The sequence below is a fragment of the Oryzias latipes genome, chromosome 2 (assembly GCF_002234675.1).
Source record: "Oryzias latipes chromosome 2, ASM223467v1".
NCBI classification, from domain to species: Eukaryota; Metazoa; Chordata; class Actinopteri; order Beloniformes; family Adrianichthyidae; genus Oryzias; species Oryzias latipes.
The window spans coordinates 6,171,122-6,190,369 of NC_019860.2; the positions used below are offsets into that span (position 1 = coordinate 6,171,122).

General features: G+C 42.5%; 2 protein-coding genes across 2 annotated transcripts in view; both read left to right on the forward strand.

Annotated features, from left to right (window-relative positions):
• LOC105355327 (NACHT, LRR and PYD domains-containing protein 12-like) overlaps positions 1 to 19,248 on the forward strand; it is a 1,049,862-nt gene that overhangs the window by 92,870 nt on the left and 937,744 nt on the right. The window lies entirely within an intron of this gene.
• On the forward strand, positions 2,630 to 5,923 carry LOC105357781 (gastrula zinc finger protein XlCGF17.1-like). Its single transcript, XM_011493107.3, has 2 exons — positions 2,630 to 2,663; positions 3,128 to 5,923. Exons 1-2 carry the CDS (start codon positions 2,630 to 2,632, stop codon positions 4,177 to 4,179), a joined length of 1,086 nt encoding a protein of 361 aa, XP_011491409.3. The 3' UTR covers positions 4,180 to 5,923.

The following is a 19,248-nucleotide window of genomic DNA, read 5'->3' on the forward strand; positions in this document are numbered from 1 at the left end:
TGTTGTGAGTTAATGTGTTGTGTTGTGAGTTATTGTGTTGTGTTGTGAGTTAATGTGTTGTGTTGTGTGTTAAGTTAATGTGTTGTGTGTAAAGTTAATGTGTTGTGTTGTGACCCTTCTGGGCCACCGTAATTTTTCATTTTTTAGGTCTCCAATCAGCATTCAAAAACCCATCAAAGTCCTCATCTTCTGTATCTGAAATGAACAGCTGGGTTAAATTTCTATCAAATATTTGGTTCCCTTTCATCATTGTCAGGGTCTGTCTCTTTGCCGTGCAGCTCATAAATGTTGCAGGCCTTTGCAAAAGCTCGAAGAACAGTGCAAGCAGACATGTTAGCCTGGTGCTTCTAAAAGCCCAAGCTTCTACAATCCATTCACAAAGTGTGGTATAACTGCGTCCCAGTAAAAGGAGCGAAAGATGGATGGTTTTTCATTGTAATCCACTGGAAGTTCCTGCACTCGAGTCGATCTCCTAACACAGAAAACCTTGCCTTGTTTCCGGGGAACTCAGCTCCATTTTAAACAAAGTTGTTCTGCATAATGCACATACCTGCACCTTTGTACTATGGGGATGTCTTTTTTCACGTCTTCACTTCACTCCTTACCATTCACAACGGTAAGGACGGTGTCAGTAATGCAATGTTGAGTACCAGGAATTTTTCTCTGAGTCACACTCGTTGAAGTTTTGGATAAAGATATTCTGGATCCATTTTAGTTCAGAGAATCGGATTGTTCAAAGTGAAACTAAATTGACTATAAATCATAGTTTAAAAAGATTAAAATACATTCGAAGATACTGATGTGTTACACTCAAAGTGGGTGATTGACAAGATTTCCAGCCAATCAGGATGCAGAACAGGGTCTTCTGTTTGAAAATAAAAAGCAGCAGCATAATCGCACTAAAAGAATCAGTAAGACCGCAAAAGATGAACTGTGACGTAGAAAAGGGAACACTGTATTCTGCATTTTACAGTTCCGCTCCAACTATACTTTAATCTATTTTCATAATGTTCCCAGTGGTCTTTTCATTAGGATGATGCCATTTTAACCCTTGTGCCATCCTAGGCACTTTAACATTGGGAGTTGGGTCATCTAGACCCACTAGACAGTGCTCTGAACCTTTTTTTATTCAATGATTTGTGATCTTCACTGATGTCCATGGATGACATTAAATCTTTCCACCTTTATCCACCTTTTTCATGGTAGGAATATCACGTCAATCCAAGGGTGGGGTCATCTAAGATAGCACAAGAGTCATGGCCAAATTAAAAAAAACTGTTGTTTTTCAGGAACGTAGTTTGTGCAGAGCAGCAGGAATTCATTAAAATGGGACTGTTGGCATTGAAGTAACCCTCTCCTGAAATCCCATAAAGTCTTTGTTTACACTCTCTCCCGCTAGTTTACAGTCCCTCATAACCCAAAGCTAACATTACAGTGCAACAAAAATGGCAGGAATATCAGATCTATCCAGGCATGCAGTTTAGATCCAGATTCCAGTTCAGACGAGGAAAACAAATATGTTCATGGATCTGTTTGTCTGCAGGTGGATGCATCAGAATGGAGTGGAGCAGGGAGACTTTTTACTTGCTGTGTCACAAATTTAGTCTTTGTAACCCTTGTGCTATCCTTTAACATTGGGAGTTGGGTCATCTAGACCCACTAGACAGTGCTCTGAACCTTTTTTCTTCAATGATTTGTGATCTTCACTGGTGTCCATGAATTACATGAAATCTTTCCACCTTTATCCACCTTTGTCATGGTAGGGAGAACACGTCAATGTAAGGGTGGGGTCATCTAAGAAAACACAAGGGATAAAATGGTGCCTTTTAGTTTGCTCTTATTTGAATAAAGTAACACTAAGAAAGTCTTACATTCATGTGTCATTTGTGCAGTTAACCAGGTCGTCCAGATGTTTTTCTAGTTGCTGTCGGAGGTTGCTGTCCAGATCTTCTACTTGTCTATCAAATGTATCATTTGACAGACGCGTTTCTAATTGTTTTTTTTTTTTTTTTTTTTTTTTTTTTTTGCTATGGACAAACAATGTCAGATACTAACAACAAAGCCACACGTAGCTACTAGCTTCTGTCACAGCTTCACTGGATTCAGCCATTTTTGTAAACATCTGCTGTGACGATTTATATTGAATTCTTTGAGCGTTGCATTTACCTGCTTACAAACAAGCCCATTGATTCATTGAGGGCCAAAATAAATCTTCTTGAGGGCCACTATTGGCACTTTGAGAACCCCTGGTCTAGAGTCCTGGCCTAAGGGACACAACCACCACCACTGACTCCCCCCAGATGGGGTAGTAGGGAACAGAAGATTAATGACCAACACTTTATTACTGTAAAAGCTGAGTGTGTCAGTGAGGAGAATGGGCGTTTATTGAAATGTATAGTCTGCAACCTTTTTTGAAAACTTCTGAGTTTCTTTGTTTAGGTGTTTGACCGACTGAAGACTTAAAGACTGATATCACCTCTGTCTTAACTGTAAAAGAGGTTACATTATGTTGTTTATTTAAAGTCCAGTGCTTCTGAAAAAGGGGATTTAGATTTTTCTTGACAGTGCACAAAGACCTTTAAAAGTCTCCTTTTTTGTCTTTTCGTCCCTGCAGTCCTCCCTCAGAATTATGCGAGTGAAGAGGATCTTTGCAACCAACAGAGGTATTTGACAATGGAACAGGAGGAACCAGAGCCTCCACAAATGAAAGAGGAAAATGGAGAACCAGAACTTTCACAGATTAAAGAGGAAGATGGAGAACCAGAACCTCCACAGATTAAAAAGGAACCAGAACCTTCACAGATTAAAGAGGAGCCAGAGGAACCAGAACCTTCACAGATTATAGAGGAACCAGGGGAGCTCTTCATCAGTCAGGATGAAAATCAGCTTGATCTGAAGCAGGAGACTGATACCTTGATGAAGATTCCTACTTATGAGAAAGATGAAAACAATGAAGCAGATCTAAAGAATCAGCAGAGCTTTAATGTAACTGATAGTCAGGATGAAAAAGGAAACCAACATGAAAAACCAATATCAACCACACATGAAGAGACAGACCCACAGAACAGAGATCAGAGGAAGAATTTTAATTATTTGTCTCTTCTCAAAACACACATTAGACATAAAGGAGAGAAGCCTTTTATGTGTAAAGAATGTAAAAGAAGTTTTAGTTATTTATCTCGTCTGAAAACACACATGAGAACTTGCACAGGAGAGAAGCCCTTTTTGTGTAAAGAATGTAAAAAAAGATTTAGTTATTTGTCTGGTCTGAAAAGACACATGAAAACTCACACAGGAGAGAAGCCTTTTTCTTGTAAAGAATGTGATAAAAGTTTTAGTTTTTTACCTGATCTCAAAGCACACATGAGAACTCACACAGGAGAGAAGCCTTTTTCTTGTAAAGAATGTGATAAAAGTTTTAGTTATTTATCTGCTCTCAAAACACACACAAGAATTCACACAGGAGAGAAGCCTTTTCCTTGTACAAAATGTAAAAAAACATTTAATCAAACATCTAGTCTCAAAAGTCACATGAGAACTCACACAAGCGAGAAGCCTTTTTCTTGTAAACACTGTGACAAATGTTTCCGCTCTGTATTTAGTGTCAAAACACACATGAGAACTCATACAGGAGATAAACCTTTTTCTTGTATGGAATGTGGAAAAAGTTTTTGTTTTAATTCTTTTCTAAAAACACACATGAGAACTCACACAGGAGAGAAGCCTTTTTGTTGTAAAGAATGTGATAAATGTTTTAGGCATGTATCTCATCTCAAAGCTCACATGAGAACTCATACAGGAGAGAAGCCTTTTTCTTGTGAAGAATGTGATACCAGATTTAGGTTTTTGTCTGGTCTCAAATCACACACCAGAAATTATACAGGAGAAAAGATTTTGTCTTGTATAGAATGTGATAAAAGTTTTAGTTATTCAACTTGTCTCAAATCACACATGAGAACTCACAGAGGAGACAGGCCTTTTTCTTGTAAAGAATGTGATAAATGTTTTAGGCATGTATCTGATCTCAAAGCTCACATGATAACTCATACAGGAAAGAAGCTTTTTTCATGTACAAAATGTAAAAAAAAAAAAAATCAAACATCTCATCTCAAAATACACACAAGAACTCACACAAGAGAGAAACCCTTTTCTTGTCAAGAATCTGAAAAAAACTTTTAGGCATGTATCTCATCTCAAAACACACATGATAACTCACATAAAAGATACTTTTTTTGTTTAAAGAATGTGATACAGTAATCCCCCCGTATTCGCGGGGGGTGAGGAACGTAAATAACGAAAATCCGCGAATAATTGACGCTGTTTTAAAACTCCCAGAGCCAGAGCCTCTGCAGGGTCAGAACCTTTTTCTGCCGTTTGGGTTCATTTCCAGAAGCTGGAGATGATGCAGGGCTTTAATTGGCTTTTATTAACCTTGTCAGAATGGTTACAGCTCGAACAAAAAAAGCGCAGCCTGCTCATACACTCAGCCGGAGGAGAACGTTCAGCCAACGCGCACCCAGGTAGGCCCCGCCCCCTCTAATCCACCAGTTACCAGCACACCACTGATTGACATACGCTGTGGTCCAGCAACTGGCAGAAAGAGGGGGGCGCCGGCTGCCCGCAGCTCTGTCCAACTCTGGGTCGTTATACTTTACAGTACAGTACAGAATAAATCGTTTTTATAAAATTCGCGGAATGAGCGCTGTTCTGCGTCTCACGCTTGTGACGTCACGTTATCTGCGGCCATCCGCGAATGGGCGGGGCGCGAATATTAAACCGCGAAAGGGTGGGGGATTACTGTACAAGTTTTAGTACTGTACATACATAATCTCAAAAGACACAAGAACTCACAGGAGAGAATACTTTTTTGCATAAAGAAAATTTTAGTGAAATATCTTGTTTTAAAAAGCCCTTTTGTGAAAAGTATGTGATAACACTTTTTGTGTTGTTTTTGACCTCTAAACATGAGAACTCAGAAGAGAACTACAGAAGAGAAACTGACCTGAGGTCAGCTAACAAAGCCGCCTGATCTTTCATTAAATGTACACAGGCTGGTGGCCTCCATAACACATTGATGCAGTTATTCAGTAAAAAAGAAGCATAAGTGATTATTGGATTCATGAAAGTGAACAGTTTTCTGAAATCTAACGTGAGTCCTGAAATGTTTTGTCTTTATCTCAAAAAATGGATTGTGAAAAGATTCTAAATATAATGAGTTTCACTTTTTAACATATTTAACTTCATGGAATTTATGCTTTTATATTTTCTTCTAAATAGAGTGTTGTTTTCAATTATAATGGTATGTTTAGATTTTTAAAGAAATTTTGATGATGTTCAATTTTTGTTGGTTGATTTTTTTCTAGTAGTTTTTGTACTTTTATGATTTTGTTTAAAGTACTTGGGTTAACCATTGCTGTTGTTTTTTTATGTACAAGACACTGGTAGACGAAGTAAGCATTGCTCCACGCCGTTGAAGCCTGATCCACTGCTTCTGTGAAGTGTGTACCATGGTCACCTACAAAAAGAAAGAAATATTCAATCAGTTTTTAGTACTTCATTCTTGTAATTTTTTGGATTTAGATTGTGTTTTTCACAAAAAGCAGACTATTTGTTACATGATGCAGCACGTTTTTACAGTAACTTAATGCCCTGACGGAGCAAACACTGACTTAGACTGCAGCGGCAAAGGACAGCAAAATGTGCTGTACTTCGGGATAAGTTAATTAAAGCATCTGGGGGGTATTCCAGGTAGCATGTTTAAACTACCCTGAGTTTAAGCCGGAACTCTGGCTGAAATCCGCCTGAACTTGCTTACTCTGGGTATGTCGGTTCCAAAAGACCGGATATGAGTTGGCGTAATTACGCTCGACTTGGTAACCCTGGGTTAATGCACGTGCACAGCAGGTACATAGAGACATTCTCAAGAGATCGCCGATTTCTGGAGTCACCATGGAAACGCGTGGTGAAAAAAAAATAAAGTGTTATACTTCAGTGAGACGGATTCTGAGGTTTTAATGACGGTGTATGAAGATTATACGTCCATCAAAAAAGTATCACGGCTGCATCATCAAAAGAGTTTCTGCTTGTAGTTGAAGAACAGACAAAGTAAACGCACGAGTTTCTGATTTTGTTTCAATTTTCCTTGTGACGCATATATATATATAACTTATCCAATTTTGCCAACTTACAACTTAAATGAATTACTTTGGTAACACTTCATATTAAGATTCCTTAACAAGCTTTGTTAACACATTAACAAGCATTATAAATGAATTTATAGGGTGTTAGTAAGACATTTATTAGTACAATAAGTCTAATAAGGATTATTAAATTACTTAACTAACACATTTACAAGCATTATTATTAGGATTTTTTAAAGATGCTAATGATGCATTTATTGATATTATAGGTGCCTAACAAATGTGTCAATGTTAATAAGCTTAATAAGATTTATTAACAACCTTTGTTAACAAATAAAGAAGTATTATTATTTTTTGGGGTTCTAGTAAGATATTTATTAGCATTTTAGATGCCTGACACAAGCCTAAGTGTTCATAAGCTTATAAGTTTTATTGACTAACTTAACAAATTAATAGGCATTATTAATGTGTCAGAGGCTAGAAAGATATTTATTAGCATTATAGATGTCTTGCAAACACCTGAAAGTGTTAAGATTTATTAACATCTAAAGTCAGACCATTGTCTTCTAAATTCATATTACTTAACTGCTTATAAGGTTTGCAAATGTATTAATTAACTTTGCAAATAATTAAGTTAGATCAAAGTAAAAAAGTTTCTCTTTCCAACATCCATATGTGGTCTTATCACCCTCTCACGGTGGAAAAAGTATTATCTGTGCTCCTTCATCCACGAAATCATCTTCATAAGGACACACCATGCTGCTTCACCTCTCTGAAAACACACTAACCTTCAACTAAACCTGCTACAGACCAGGTTATGTTCAGAGCATGAGTTACAATGGCAACTTGACATATCCTGAAATATACCTCCATTTCTGGAACCGAAAGCCGAGGTTATCAACTTTCTTAGCCTCAAACGCACCATGGGAGCTAGCATAGCCTGCTTTCTGGAATACCTTTAACCGCTTGTTTTTGTCCAAATGATGAAGCTAAAGTTTGTTTTTAAGAAGCCAGCGCAGTGATACAAAACATTTAAGCAAGGCGACTAGAATTTCTTTTTTTTAACGCTTGTGATATCCTAGGCACTTAGTGGTTCTGACTCGGGCTCGGGCTTAAGATCTTACCTCTAGCGGTGAGGGCGGCCGTGGAAGGCGAGTTGCGTCTGCAGGCCATACAACGCTGCTTGCGGCTTTAATTATAAATATGTCTAATTATCGTAAGATTGATTTTTCATTGTATGAATGTATAACTGACGATTGTATTGTTGTTGTGTATTATTCTTATTTGATTGCTTGAAATAAACCATTTTAAATCAAATCAAATCAAATCTGTAACAGTCTTTTGTTGGACCGGGTGGAAAAGAAAGGCAGGGAAGAAGAGAGGGATGCCAGAGGGTGCGTTAGGAGGATGATTGAAGAAGAGCACAAAACAACACATAGCTGGATGTTTACAATCATTACAGCCAGGTTTATAAGTAATGTATATCCAAAAGGGGGCAGTTTTTGTATGTGCGTTTGTGAGCGTGTGTGTGTGTTGGAGTGAAATTTTTTTGAGGGGTAAAGGTCGTGTATACTAAAGGGGTGCAGTTAAAATTGGAGGGTGGGGCACTGAGAAGACATCTCCTGATTACTCACTGTGATGTTCAAACCCCCCCACACACACACACACACACACACACTAAGGTGCCCTACATGTCTACGGTGCAGTAAAAATTGGCAGGTGGGGTGCTGAGAGGACATCTGCAGCATGCTGGCAGTGATGTCCAACCCCCCCCCCCCCCCCCCCCCCCCACCAAGAGTCCTGCAGGTCCGAGACCTTGGTGACCAAGAGGGGGGGGGGGGGGGGCTGTTCCCATTCGACAACCAGGCGAGGGGACCACTCCCAAGTAAATCCTTCCCCCAAAGGTGCATCGCAGGCTGACCCCCCCATCACCCTAATAAGTGATTATATAAGGAAGAGGGTGTCATGGTGCCTCTGTCAGCTCTCCTCCCCCTCCCCTCTCTGCTTGGCTCCTGAACACCTCAACACAGCTGCGACCACTCAAATCACCTGTCTGCCTACAAAAGGAGATCCAGCTCCAGCATTCATCGCCATTTCGTTGCCCCTGATGGTGCATAGTTTGGTCACTATTTCCATAGTTCATGTACGCTTGCTTTTACCTAAGTCTCGCTCTCTGTCTCATGCCCACACTCAAAAAAATGATTCAAGCCCGTCTTTCATGTAACACAATTAAATTCAGTTTGTTTTATTTAAATATATTTATTTTAAAATCAAAATCAACAAAAAACTTTTGTCTGTGTTTTTCCATGTAAAAAACATACTGTGGCTTGGAATCGTTTCAACTCGGCTTCTCCCAATAAGACGAACCTCATTTATAGAAAAAAATGATTCTATGTCTTTATACTGGTGGCTGTATGTTGTCACAAAAGTGTTAGCTCAGTGGATCGGTCAGCGGGATTTGCATGCAGAGGTTCTAAGTTCAAAACGGGCCAAGCACCAGTCTCAAATGATTTTTTTTTTGCCTTGCCATTCTTAATAAAATTGAGTTCGAATAACTCAGCTATATTTCTTTACATGAAAGAATTTTCTGTGAGGTGGGGCTAATCATATTTATTGGATGGAAATCCTGCCCACAATAAAATTGAGTTCATCCAATGAGTTATTTTTTTGAGTGCAGGAGGTCATTCCCACAAGTGGTCACCTGTGTCCTCATCTCTCACCAATCCTCCAGTCACTCCTCAAGCCTCAACCTACCTCCATTCTCGCCACTAGCCTCTGGTGAACCTCCAGCCACACCAACCATCACACTGGACCAAGCCAGGGAATTCATGCAGTGCCAACCCCACCTAGGTGCCAGACACGACCCCCCCCCCCACCCCCCCCGGACCAGAGATCAAATCGAAATATGATCTTTGGTCCTTCGAACAAAAAGGCATCCCAAATCTTGAAGAGGATGTCACTCACCACACTGTCCACAAACACCACCAGAAACCAGTTAAAGGTTTCTGGTGGTGTCCTGAACCCCGCCCCCAACTACGGCAGGCACATAAGGAGCAGCGACGCCCAGGCCCCCCACCCCCTAAGTCATGGAGTTAGCTATGGGAGACCAAAGAGACTGAATTCTTTCAAAGTTACTTGAACTTTGGGCTGACATTTTTTCCAAGCTGATATGATCAAGCAGTAGAGTCCTATATTAATTTAAATTAATATAATTATTATTTTTCCAGTTAAGTAAAATTGTTTTTCGCAATGCAAAGAGTTATGAAAATGATAGATAAAAATCCTCCTTCTATATCTATGGCACTCATGTCACCAAGCACGCAAAGTGACGGTGAAGCCATGATTGAAACCTTAAGCCAGACTGATAGATCCGCACATACCTGCTGCCATATAGCCTGGACAGGCGTGCAGAACCACAGTGCGTGCATGTAACTGTCGGGTAGATTACTGTCACAGTGCTCACAAATGTCTGAGTTACTGAGACCCATCTTGAACATCCTCTGTCCAGTGTGGTAAATTCTGTGAAGAGTTTTCTATTGGATTAGCTGCAAGTTTTTGACTTTTTGTCAGTTTTAAGGTGTTTAGACAAAGTTCTGACCAGAAGATTTCATCTGTGCTGATGCTCAAATCTGCATCCCATTTTGTTATCAGGATTGAAATATCATTATCTAGGTTGCATAAGCGTTTGCGTATTTTGGAGAGAGTTACATCCATTGAAAAATAAATCAGAGAGGTAACTAGTTCTGGTAGTTCTACGTCATTGTCTTTGCATTTAAACTTTTTAGTAATTATAGATTTAGCTTTTAGAGATTTAAGTTTTTGATATTCCAAGAAGTTGTTTAGTCCAGTGTTTTTCAACCAGTGTGCCGCGGGAGATGGTCCAGTGTGCCGTGGGTAATTGCCCTCATTAACTGATCAAAAAACATTTCCCATCTCCAGGATTTCAGTTCTCTGTTCATCCAAACAGGCCCCAATAAAACACTGAGGAGTTAGGAATATAACAGATTGTAAAATACTTTTTCATTGTGTTTATTTTATTTTATTAAAGACATTTTGATAAGAATGACGGTACTGCGATTCAGCTGCAGCTTCGGCTGTATTTTGGAAAAGTCCCGTCCCTTTAACTGTCTCCACTGTCTTGCGGGGCTTAATCACATGTCATCAGTCTGACCAATCAGAAGTGGTTAAAGTCTTCACTTCCTTGTCCTGATTTAGCTCCTAAAGTCGCTCAGTTCTAACAAAAATATCAGCTAAAGCTCGTCTTTAGCGGTGTAGCTTTCCACAGAATCCGGTATCAGACCGTGAAACAAGTGAACAAAACAATGAAGCTCAGAGACGCTAGTCTTTCTGCCCTTTTGCGGCAGTTATCACACTACATCTCCCATGATGCATTGGGTTGTGAGAGTGACAGCGCACAAGGAGATCTGTTGTTAAACGTCTTGAAACCAGAGGAGACGTGATTCTGTAGTATCGCGAGACCCAGCAAGACAAGTGTGGTGAGTCGACTTGGCGGCGCGTAAGCATTTGAACAAACATTTTCAATCTTGTTTCATTTTTCCGCCATATTAAAATATTTCCGATAAACTAACATAACCTGTTAAGAGTATTAAAGACCCCAAGGCCACTGTGAAGTCCTTTTTGGAAGCCCACCTGAGGCTCCCCAAGGAGGAGGTGCAGAAGATCTCTTTCCACAGGGTTCACCGCCTCGGAGGAAGAAGGTCCGACCACCAGCGCACCAGAATTTAGCAGTCCTATAGTTGCTAAATTCGAACATTTCAAACAAAAGGAGCTGGTGAAGGGCCGAGGCCGAGAGCTGAAAGGAATACACTTCAGCGTGAATGACCAGTTCCCGGCAGAAATCCTCCGTAGAAAGAAGATCCTGAGGAGGAAACATCTTGCTGCTGGTTCGAGAGCGGTTGTGGCCGTTGACAAACTTTACGTGGACGGCCGGCTGTTCCGGGACCCGGAGATCACCCCCTGGCTGTGCTGAAGGCTTTTCAGATCTCTTTTTTTCTTTCCTTTCCTCTCCCCCCCCCCTCTCCCCCCTCCTCATATGTAAATCACCTGGAAGCAACTCATCCTCGGTAAATATTTATTTATGCACGGAACGGGCGCGCGCGCACACAAGCGCACACATGGGCGTGCACATGCGATCCCGCACACACACGCCGAAATACTGCAAACACCTCACACAGGCTCTCATAGGACGCACACGACACGCAGCTCACATAGCCAGAAAACGTTCACGCGCACACATGCACAGCGCTTCTCAATGCGGGCACGCACACACGGACTGGCACACACGCATTACTTAGCTTTACACTTTCCCAGTCAGAGCAGTTATGAACAGTCTTAACATCGTTAGCTGGAATGTGCGTGGACTTGGCTCTGGGCCAAAGAGACTGAAAATGTTAAATCACCTGGATGGTCTAAAAGCAGATATAGCTCTACTGCAGGAGACCCATTTATCGAATTCTTTGAACCACCTTATGTGCTGTTTACAATTTCCAGTTATATATTATGCCAGTTACAACTCCAAACAACGAGGAGTTGCTGTTTTAATTAATAAAAATCTTAATTTTACTCATTAGGATACAGTTACTGACCCAGAAGGCAGATTTATAATCATTAATATATCCATTCAGAATAAGGACTTTTGTATAGCGAGTGTTTACGGCCCTAATGTTGACGACTTTTCCTTCTTTCACAGATTTTTCACCTCACTGTCAGTTCACTCTGACTCCACAATCATTATAGGAGGAGACGTCAACCTGGTTTTGGACCCTGAACTTGACAGACTCAGCACGGCAGCAAACCAGCGTACATGGCGGTCTGCAAGTATTCTAAAGCAGTACATGAATGATCTGGGTCTCTGCGACGCGTGGCGCTCATGTCACCCAAGCACTAAAGGGTTCACCTTTTTCTCTCCAGTTCACCACTCACACTCCCGTTTAGACTATTTATTAATCAGTAACTCTCTTTTAAAAAATATTCAAAGCTCCAATATCCATCCAATTATTATCAGTGATCATGCACCAGTCTCTGTAAATATTTCTAGGGAAATATCCACACCTTCAGGTACAACCTGGAGGTTTAATACGTCTCTGTTAAAGGACCAGGAATTTCTTCAATTCTTTAAAAAAGAGTGGGCAACCTTCTTAGACTTCAACAATACTCCAGACATCTCACCGTGCATTCTTTGGGAAACAGCAAAGGCAGTCATGAGAGGGAAAATCAATTCTTATTCAACGCAAAAAAAACGCAAAGAGAAAGCAGATTTATTAGAATTAGAAAATAAAATCAAAACCCTGGAGACTGCTTATGCTGCTTCTGCAGAGGAATACATTCTGGGAGATCTGAAAAATTTAAAGCTGCAGTTAAATGACATCATTAATAAACAAACACAATTTCAAATACAAAGGCTACGACTTGAAAGATTTGAAAACTCTAATAAATCTGGCAAATTTCTGGCTAATCAGCTTAAAATTAATAGAGAAAAATCATCAATCACCTCTATTATGGACCAAACAGGAAATGTCACTCATGACCCAATCAAAATTAATAACGCATTTGAAAACTTTTATAAAAACTTGTACACACCACAGATCAATCCGTAAGAGCAAAGTATTGACTCATTTCTTAATAATGTAAACCTACCCAGGTTAAATGAGGATCAAATCACAAACTTAGACTCTCCGCTCTCGTTGTCTGAACTTCATGAAGCTCTGTTACTTATGCCTAATGGTAAAGCACCAGGGCCTGACGGCTTTCCTGCTGAGTTTTATAAAGAATTCTGGGAACAACTGGTACCAACATTTTATAAAACGGTCACATCTATTAATGAGAGCCAATCAATGCCACCTAACATGAACTCAGCCAATATAATTCTTCTTCTAAAACCAGACAAAGATCCCACTAGTCCTTCAAGCTATCGCCCTATTTCTTTAATCAATGCAGATGTAAAAATTATCTGCAAAGCACTAGCACAGAGAATAGAAAAAATCACTCCTCACATAATTCACTTCGACCAAACTGGATTCATCAAAGGCAGACACTCGGATGATAATGTCCGTAGACTAGTTAATATAATAGACTTTGCCACCATTGAAAACCAGGAAATGACAGTACTATAGCTGGATGCTGAAAAAGCCTTTGACAGAATAAATTGGAAGTTCCTTATTGCCGCCCTCCATAAGTTTGGTTTTGGAGAAGCATTCATCAATTGGATCAAAATATTATATCACTACCCCAATGCATCAGTTAGAACTAATAAACAGACTTCAAACAGGTTTTTTCTTGGAAGAGGAACCAGACAGGGTTGCCCACTCTCTCCTTCTCTTTTTTTATATATTCATTGAGCCTTTAGCTGCAGCAATAAGACAGAATGAGAGCATTATAGGAATAAAAAACAAACACAGCCATCATAAAATTAGTCTTTATGCAGATGACATATTACTATTTTTAAGGAATTTACATTCTGTAAATGAAACAGCAATGATCATAAATGAATTCTCCTCCATATCAGACTATTCCATTAATTGGAATAAGTCTGTTTTATTACCATTCAACAGGAATATGGAACAAAGACTCACAATTCCAGTTAAAACAGGAAATATCAAATATCTGGGTATCTACTTTTCCCCCAAACTTTCAGAACTGGTGCAGCTAAACCACACCCCATTACTGAAAAGCATACAGGACGACCTAACACGCTGGACCAACCTGCCTCTGTCCCTTATGGGCAAGGTAGCCAGGGTTAAAATGAAAATCTTCCCCAGAGTTAATTATCTCTTCTCAATGATTCCCACACAACCGCCATTAAAACGGTTCAAAACATTAGACTCATCCATATCAAGCTTTCTATGGAACAATAAACCTGCAAGAATAAGTCTAAAAACTTTAAAATCTGCAAAAAGCTGTGGAGGATTAGAATTACCTAATTTCCACAAATACTTTTTTGCAAATAGATTACAATACATCTTAAAATGGTTAATAAATAATCCAGAAACCAACTCATGGTTAGACTTGGAACAGGCGTTATGTGGAAAGATCAACCTGTCAGAGCTACCATTTATTAGCCAAACAGTTAAAAAATAGGATTGTTTCAAAACTATTAATATAAATGCCACTTTAACAGCCTGGTGGGAATTTCTCAAAATATCAAAATCATCAATTCAACCGTGCAAAATGACACCCATCTGGAACAACCCGGACATCCTTATAAACAAAAAAATGATTCACTTCCCAGCTTGGCAAGCAGGGGGCATAAAACAACTAGAGCACGTAATTATTGATAGAAGATTCATAACTCCCCAGGAACTTCAAGACAAACATGGAATAAATAACTTCTTGGAATATCAGCAACTTAAATCAATTATTACTAAAAAGTATAAATAAAAAGACGATGATTTAAAGCTACCAGATGTAGTTACCACTCTGATTAATTTTTCAATGAATAGAACTCTCTCCAAAATATACAAACTTTTATGTAATTTAGATAACAATATTGCCCTTCCAACAACAAAATGGGATGCAGATTTGAGCATCAGCACAGATGAAAGCTTCTGGTCAGAACTCTGTCTATACACCTTTAAACTGACAAAAAGTCCAAACTTGCAGCTAATCCATCTCAAAACTCTTCACAGAATTTACTACACTGGACAGAGGATGTTCAAGATGGGTCTCAGTAGCTCAGACATTTGCAAGCACTGTGATAGTAATCTACCCGACAGCTACATGCACGCACTGTGGTTCTGCACACCTGTCCAGGCTCTCTGGCAGCAGGTATGTGCCGTTTTATTAGTCTGGCTTAAGGTTCAATCACGGCCTCGCCATCACTTTGTGTGCTTGGTGATATGAGTGCCATCGATATAGAAGAAGGATTAGCATCTATCATTTTCATAACTCTTTGTATTGCCAAAAAAACTATTTTAATAAATTGGAAAAACAAGAAAAATATAAACATAAGTCAACACAGAAATCTGCTGTTAGATCATATCAGCTTGGACAAAAGGTCAGCCCAAAGTTCAAGTAACTTTGAAAGAGCTCAGTCTCTCTGGTCTCCTGTGGCTGACTCCATGACTTAGGGGGTGGGGGGGCTTGGTCGTCGCTGCTCCTTGCCCTTCTGCCGTGGTTTGGGGTGGGGGTTGGGGCCTCCGGGGCCTGGCGGGGGCAGTGGGGGCTCCGTTGGTCGTGGGGGTCGGGTCCGGTGCCTGGGTGGGGCGGGCTGGTGCGCTGCGGGTCCTCTGGGCTTGGGTGTGGGGGTGCGTGGTGGGGGGGTGGGGTGGTGGTCTGGCTTGGCTTGGGGGGGTGGTCCCTTTGCCTGTGCTGGGGGGGGTTGGCGGGGGGCCCTGCTCGGGGGGGGGGGGGGCAGCGGTGCTGGATGGGCTGCCCATCTGCACTTGGGGCTGGGATCGGCCCTTCCCTGGCTCTGGGACGGGACGGGACAACCCTCTCGGGGCCCCCGGTCGCTCTGGGTGTCATCCGCCTGGCTGCGGGGTCTGGGGTGGGGTGGGGTGGGGGGCTTGTCGGCCCTGTCCTGTGGGGGGGGCATTCTGGGGGGGAGGGGGGCCCACTATTGGTACGGGGCGGGGGGGCTGAAGGGTCGGGGTCTCTGCTGAGGCAATCGGTGGTTGCCCCGGCCGGTTGGCTGCCTCGGTCCCGTCAAGGCCTGACCAGAGCTCTTCTACGGCCGGCGTTTGGGGGTGGGGGCCCGGGCTTGCTCTGGGGGGGGGGGGGGGACGCTTTCTGGCTCCTCTCTCTCTGTGTGGATTGGGTGGTGCCGGGCCTGGGGTGTCGGCGCCTCCGGGGGTGGGGCCCCTGGGCTGGGTGGGCCTGGCCCCTTTGCTGGGGGGGGGGGGGACAGCTGTTTGACCAGCGGGGGACAGTCTACCAGCTGTCCCCAACTTACGTCCTTCCTCATATAACCTCATATTAGGGTGAGGGGGTGGAGGGTCTAGCCTGCGATGCGCCTTGGGGGGGAGCTACTTGGCAGTGGCCCCCCTCCTATGGTTGCCGTATGGAGTGGGCCCCCCCTCTTTCGGTTTTATTTGCACCTTAGACATGTAGGGTCCTTGGTAGGGGGGGGTGCTTGGACATCATTGCCAGCAAGCAGCAGATGTCCTCCTAGCACCCTACCCGCCAATTTTAACCGCACCTTAGACATTTAGGGCCCCTTGGTGGGGAGGGTGAGGGGACATCACTGTGAGTAATCAGGAGATGTCCCCTTAGTGCCCTACTCGCTAATTTTAACTGCACCCCCCTTAGTACACACACCCCTCCCCCTTCAATATATACATTACAACATAAACACACACACATGCACACACACACCCTCTCAAACACTCATACACGCACACACATTTTGCAAGGAAGGTGGGACCTGGGTCCATCTGTCCCCTACCCCTTCCCTGGTGGGGGGTGCGGGCCCCTTGGCGACGGCGGCCGTGTCCCCTGGGTGCCGGTTTCCTGGGCCCGGCGGTGCTCTCTCCGCACGGTGGGGGGGTTCACATTACACCTGAGCTGGGGGTGTTCGTGTCCCTGGGGGGTGGGTCCTGGTCCTTGCCCCTGAGCGCTGGGCCCCGCCAAACTTCCAACAGTAGCCGAGCCTGGTCGGGCCATATTTACAACACCCCTTGTGGGCCCCCTTTTTTCCGCGGGGTTCCCCCCTCCTGGGCGGGGGCGGCGGGCCCCTGCCTTGCTCCTCCCTGGACCAACTGTGGGCCAACGGGTGGGTGGCTGCCTGGAGTGCGGAGCGGGTCTCCCTTGAGGGGTCCTGGCTCGTACCTGGGGTTGGGGTGGGGGGATGCCCGGAACTCCTGGGTGGTGGTGGGGTGCTCGTCTGGGGCTGTGGGCATCCTTCTCCGGTGGGGCCCTGCGTTGGGCTCTCCCGGCGCGGCGGGGGGGCTGCTTTCCTGGTTGGGCTGGGGCGGCGCTCTCTTTCCCTCCGCGCCTCCCTGCTCTCTGGCTCTGGGGGCCTCGCGGCGGTCCCGCTGGCCCTGGCCTGCGTGGCGGTCTTGGTTGCCCGGGGGGCGGTTGTTCCCTGCCTGTTCCCGTGTGGCGTTGGGGGGATTCCGGCTGCCGCTGCTGCTGCGGCGGGGGTCTGGGTGTGGGGGTGGCTGGGCGCTCCTCCTTCTTTTCACATTCCACCATCCGTTTTAGAAGAACATAAACACTCACCTGAGCACAGGTGTTAGCTCACCTTTGCACTAATAGTTTGCATGATTGAATGAATGAAAGATTTCACACAAGTTGGTTTAAAGGCATAGGTATGCGTTTGTGAACACTATCTGTTTTGTGTACATGTTGACATGTGGACTTTTTCTTTTCAGCCACCAGGTGTGTTGATAACATTTGAGTGTGTGTGTGGACAGGCCCCGCCCTTTTTGTACTACATTTGAACCTTACAGTAATAATAAACAACCAGTAAACATGTCTGCTCTATGCTTCTTCATGGTCTTACCCCCCCCTCTCACTATCACCCCCCCCCCCCCCCAACATCCCTCTCTTCTTTCCTTCTTTCCTTTTCCGTCCGGTCCAACACCCGAAATTTTCAAACATGGTTGAAATTAATAAAGTTTGGCCTCAATTACAAAAGGGGTTTATCCAGACATACCTTTGGTTTGTCTGAAGATTAATAACCCCTCTTGTTAAAGTAAAATATGTCCAACACAAGAGGCCCTCAGCTCTCATCTGCCTGCCTAGCTGTTGGACAGGACAAGTTAAAAAAAAAAATGTCTGGAAACCAACGAACACACATCAAACTGTTTTTAAATCTTCCAACTTAACTTTTATTGCATCTTTTAGAAAAAAAACAGCAGCAGTTTCCAGCTTTTTCTGCCACAATTATCACAAAAATGCATGTGAGATTGTGGAGGGGCTGTAGATCAATACAGACTATGAGTTTCTCCTTTTTTTTTTAATTTTTGGATGCCGGTGTACCGCGGGATTTTTTTTTAAGATTAAAGTGTGCCGTGGCTCAGAAAAGGTTGAAAAACACTGATTTAGTCCATGTTTGTTTTGAAGTTCCGTGGCTGCTATGAATCTTCCATGGATGATTAAATGCTTTAGTAGTGTTACTGTGTCTGTGTTGTTTCAGATGGTTGTCATTTTGCATGGTAAAAGTGAGGATACTGACCCTGTAACTCTTGTGGTATCCTACGCACTTAAACGTTTGGAGTTGGGTCATCTAGACCCACTAGACAGTGCTCTGAACCTTTTTTCTTCATTGATTTGTGATCTTCACTGGTGTCCATGGATTACATGAAATCTTTCCACCTTTATCCACCTTTGTCATGGTAGGGAGGACACGTCAATGCAAGGGTTGGGTCATCTAAGATAGCACAAGGGTTATGGCCAAATTAAAAAAAAAACTGTTGTTTTTCAGGAACATAGTTTCCAAAGAGGACAACAGAAGTTTATCAAAAAATGAAAGTCTTAATTTTTCTCAAAAAATTTAAAAAGATAAACAAACTGGGCCCTTAAAAGATGTCAACAGAAAAAAAATTAACTCAGACAATAACTTTAACTTAACCAACTGACCAGACCAAGTAACCAAAGTTACACCTACTTAATTTAATTAATTTGAATGAAAGTAAAATAACTGTCTGAAAACTACGAGTTATTTTTAAACTGACTTAACAAAAAAGATTTATCTTAACTGAAACTGAAGCAAACAACTAAGTTAGATCAAAGCAAAAGTGTTTATCTTTCCAACATCCATATGTGGTCTTATCACCCTCTCATGGTGGAAAAAGTATTATCTGAGCTTCTTCATCCACTAAATCATCTTCAAATGGACACGTCATGCTGCTTCACCTCTCTGAAAACAAACTAACCTTCAACTAAACCTGCTCCAGACCAGGTTATGTTCAGAGCATGAGTTGCTATAGCAACTTGACATACCCTGAAACATACCTCAATTTCTGGAACCGAAAGCTGAGGTTATCAACTTCCTTAGCCTCAAATTTACCGTGGGAACTAGCATAACCCGCTTTCTGAAATACCCCCCAGGTGTCAGCTTTGCCTAACTGGACCCGTAAACCAGAAGAACAATAATAAAGTGGTGGAGATGACGCCATTTTGTCTGACATCACAGGGAAAAGATCTA